Source organism: Salvia miltiorrhiza, chromosome 3 (genome assembly GCF_028751815.1).
Source record: "Salvia miltiorrhiza cultivar Shanhuang (shh) chromosome 3, IMPLAD_Smil_shh, whole genome shotgun sequence".
NCBI classification, from domain to species: Eukaryota; Viridiplantae; Streptophyta; class Magnoliopsida; order Lamiales; family Lamiaceae; genus Salvia; species Salvia miltiorrhiza.
This window is the reverse complement of record NC_080389.1, coordinates 50,644,486-50,648,110: the sequence shown is the minus strand read 5'-3', so window position 1 is coordinate 50,648,110 and position 3,625 is coordinate 50,644,486. Positions and strand designations below refer to the sequence as shown.

General features: G+C 31.6%; 1 protein-coding gene across 2 annotated transcripts; it reads left to right on the top strand.

Moving 5' to 3' along the window:
- Window positions 1–1,349: 1,349 nt before the first annotated feature.
- LOC131014174 (transcription factor MYB30-like) lies at window positions 1,350–2,482 on the top strand. 2 transcript variants are annotated; one of them, XM_057942065.1, is made up of 3 exons: window positions 1,350–1,650; window positions 1,745–1,874; window positions 1,947–2,482. In XM_057942065.1, exons 1-3 carry the CDS (start codon window positions 1,518–1,520, stop codon window positions 2,302–2,304), a joined length of 621 nt encoding a protein of 206 aa, XP_057798048.1. In that variant the 5' UTR covers window positions 1,350–1,517; the 3' UTR covers window positions 2,305–2,482. The 2 variants fall into 2 exon arrangements, with proteins under 2 accessions (XP_057798048.1, XP_057798049.1); XM_057942066.1 differs by having other exon boundaries at window positions 1,382–1,650; window positions 1,968–2,482.
- The last annotated feature ends 1,143 nt before the right edge of the window (window positions 2,483–3,625 follow it).

Below are 3,625 nucleotides of genomic sequence, written 5' to 3'. Positions count from 1 at the left end.
ATTTACTCGTTTTTAAATTATAGAAATTAACTTATGTGGGAATGAATTGGTGTCATGATATCAAGATTAAATTTAAATTTACTCAAATTTTAATGACGGGAAACTCGCTTGACAGCTCGTCGTTAAATTTAACGATGAGATCTCCTATCGCTAATCATGTTTATCGTGATTAATTTAACAACGCTCTTTATCTATAGTTAATAACTTTAACGACGACAATATATGGATTGTAAGATGATTCTTTTCCCTGTTAACTCTATAATTTTTGTAGTGTACTACAATGAAATATTCTAATAGTAGTGACGTAAATTTTGAAGGATTGCGAGATTTATAAATATTGCTAAATGACATTATGCCATTTTGTTATGAGGAGCAATTAATTATGAGTGTTATTAAAATAAAAATATGTCAAAAAAATTAGTGGTATTAATTTGAGAGTGTATTAATTAACAAAGATTACTTTCATTTTTATATGTAACAAATTAAAGAACTATATAAATACATATGTGGATGTAACTAAATTTTATTATAATTATAACAAAATGGATGATACTTCTATTGATGAAAGTAATACGAAGTATAAAATTATATCAAGATTAAATAGTTTTATTTTGATGTATATTCCACGCTAATACTACAAGAAAATGCAGTCCTAACGCGTGATCAAAAATTCGATCGCATATCCCAAAAGAAAACGGTCATTAAAGATCCTAACCATCGAATTAACGACCATTTCTAGGCGTCGTTGTTTTGCATCGTCTCGTTTGACGTTAACGATCGTTTTTTTCCGGTCGTTAGAGACGTCAGACGTGTTTTCTTGTAGTCTAAATACATTTGTAGCTTTATTGATACTTATAATTTCTAATATCAATATGTCTTTAAATCCTGATCAGTATCCCTCTCTCGAGAAGACGGTTTTATTAAGATTCCTCTTTTAAATTATGTGAGGTGAAATGTTCAAAGTTTCATTAATAATTTTATGAATTTTACATATATAATACCCCACTGGGTGGATTATTTGTCCAATGGTACTGCTTCAGTTAGTGAATATTCGACCCAATATTAAATTCTGCTTCCTTTTTTCATCTGAACCCCGTCCTAACTTCCAATTGAATTAATTGGCAATTTAATTAGTTTAGAAAATTGAAGTGGATAAAGAAAAGCAAACTCAAATCTTAATTTTTTGAGGATAGAAAATTCAATATTGAAAAAAATCCACGTTTCTTTTGACCAATCAGCTTAATGATTTCTTCGCTCTCTTTCCTCGAAGCTCCATCCTTCGTGCATGCGTTTTTGTTATTATTGTTGTTTTGTATTTATTCAGTCACATCATTAAGCCACAATACTTATTCAAATCCCCTATATGTCATATATATAGGGGGCATAGCCACTGCCAACCTTGAACCATTTATTCAAGAATTCACAAACCCTCCCAATACACAAGTGAGAATTAACTCTTTTTCTCGAAAAAACTAAAGAAAAGAAGAAGAAGAAGAAGAAGGTGGGATTAAGTAGTGATGGGGCGGGCTCCTTGCTGTGAGAAAATGGGGTTGAAGAAGGGCCCGTGGACTGCAGAAGAAGATCTCATCCTCATCAATTTCATCAACCACAACGGCCATGGCAACTGGCGGGCCCTTCCCAAACGGGCCGGTACCACCTTCTATACATATATATATATTTTCAATCCAGATTAATTAATTAATTAATTAAGTTAGCGTTTTTGTATTTCTAAACAAACAAACAGGGCTTTTGAGGTGTGGAAAGAGCTGCCGCCTGCGTTGGATGAATTACTTGCGGCCCGATATTAAGAGAGGAAATTTCAGTCGCGAAGAGGAGGCCATCATCATCAATTTGCATCAAGAATTGGGAAATAGGTTCGTTCTTTTCACTCTCTCTAGTCTTTACTAATTAATTTTCATCTAAAATCAATGTTTAATTATATGCAGATGGTCTGTGATTGCATCTAGATTACCGGGCCGCACAGACAACGAAATAAAAAACATATGGCACACACACTTGAAGAAAAGGCTTTGTAAGAGATCTCGGGCCGAGCCCGAAGCCCGGAACGAGTCCACATCGGATGAGGATGCAACCAATTCCCCGATGCATTCGTTTAGTGAAGTGTCGTCGGAGAATCCGCCGGAGATGGACGACAGCTTCTGGTCGGAGGTTTTGTCCGGGGATGATTTCGTCACCGATTCTCCGCTTCGCTTGTCGGAATCTGTAAATGAGGATGGAGGCATGGATTTTTGGTACAACCTATTTAATAGGGCCGACGACATTCTAGACTTACCTGATTTTTGATTATACCAAAGTTTTTTGTTTTAGCTTTTAGGTTTTCCTTTGTCATGCTCGTAGTTTTTGTAGGAAATTAATTTGGAAGGAAAAAAAGAGAGTGTTAATATATAGCTTTAAATAATCGTTTTGTTTTATTTTCTTTTAAATAATGATAGTTATAAAAATAAATGTATATTCATTTTAATTATTTTTTACATAATTCGACTATTATACTTTTAACGAAATTATAATAAAAATAACTCAAAATGAAATTAGAAAATAACAAATGAACCTGGATATATTAAGAATGATAACATGAAAAACTAAATAAACAAATTAAATTATGAACAAACATAATTATAGTTGAAGATTTTGAAAATTGATGATGCAAGTAGTGGGTGTCGGATGCATGCGGAGACAATGCTCGTTTGGGGGTAGCAGCGACGACGCAAGCTTGTCTACCGGTCTGTGTAGTACTAGTAGAGGGACGGGAGCTAACAAAATTGATGGGGAAGAGTTTAAAGCTTTTTTTATAAAATAAAATTTAAATTCTCAAAATAGTGATGGGTTAAAATAAATATTTAATTTAAATTAAATATAAATTAGGAACCAGTTTAATTTTTAGATCATAAAAATTTAAGGTGAATTCATCACTTTATTAAATGAATTCGTGGATATAGAAAGAAAGTGAAATTTTCAATTTTTAAATACGTATATGTTCACAAAAAATTCATGCATACATATGCCACATAGATCAAATTCATGAGGTCGTCAATTATAGCTTAACTCTTCCCTGTGACAGTATAAACGTGCTTGCAAGCTTTAGGAAATAGGGACTTGCTGAATTTTATAATATAACTGCGATTGGATCCAATTTATCCTTTGTGGAGAGTTTGAGAAGAGATAAAAAAAAATTAATTAATAGAACTGACTAATGATTAGATAATTTATTTAATTTTAGTGTGATAAATAATTATTTAATTAGATAATTAGAGCGATCAAGTTATTCATTACAGATTGAATCATGTAAATCAACACTTAATTATTTTCCAATCATACTTTATTTATCACTTAAATTAAAGGCGTCCTATTAATTTATTTATTTCTCTTGCATGACTGAGTATCTAGCACATAATTGATGCCCGGTGATTACTCTTTTTGCAATGAATTAAGAACTGAATTTATATATGTAAAATGAATATATATGATGAATATTCATAAGTGGAAATATGAAATTCAAACTACGATTTTTTTTTATTTTTTTTTAATTTAATAGCATCTACTTAAACCTTAAGTTGTATATAGTGTTAAATAACATTGACATTTAATGACGAAAATTAGTATGCCC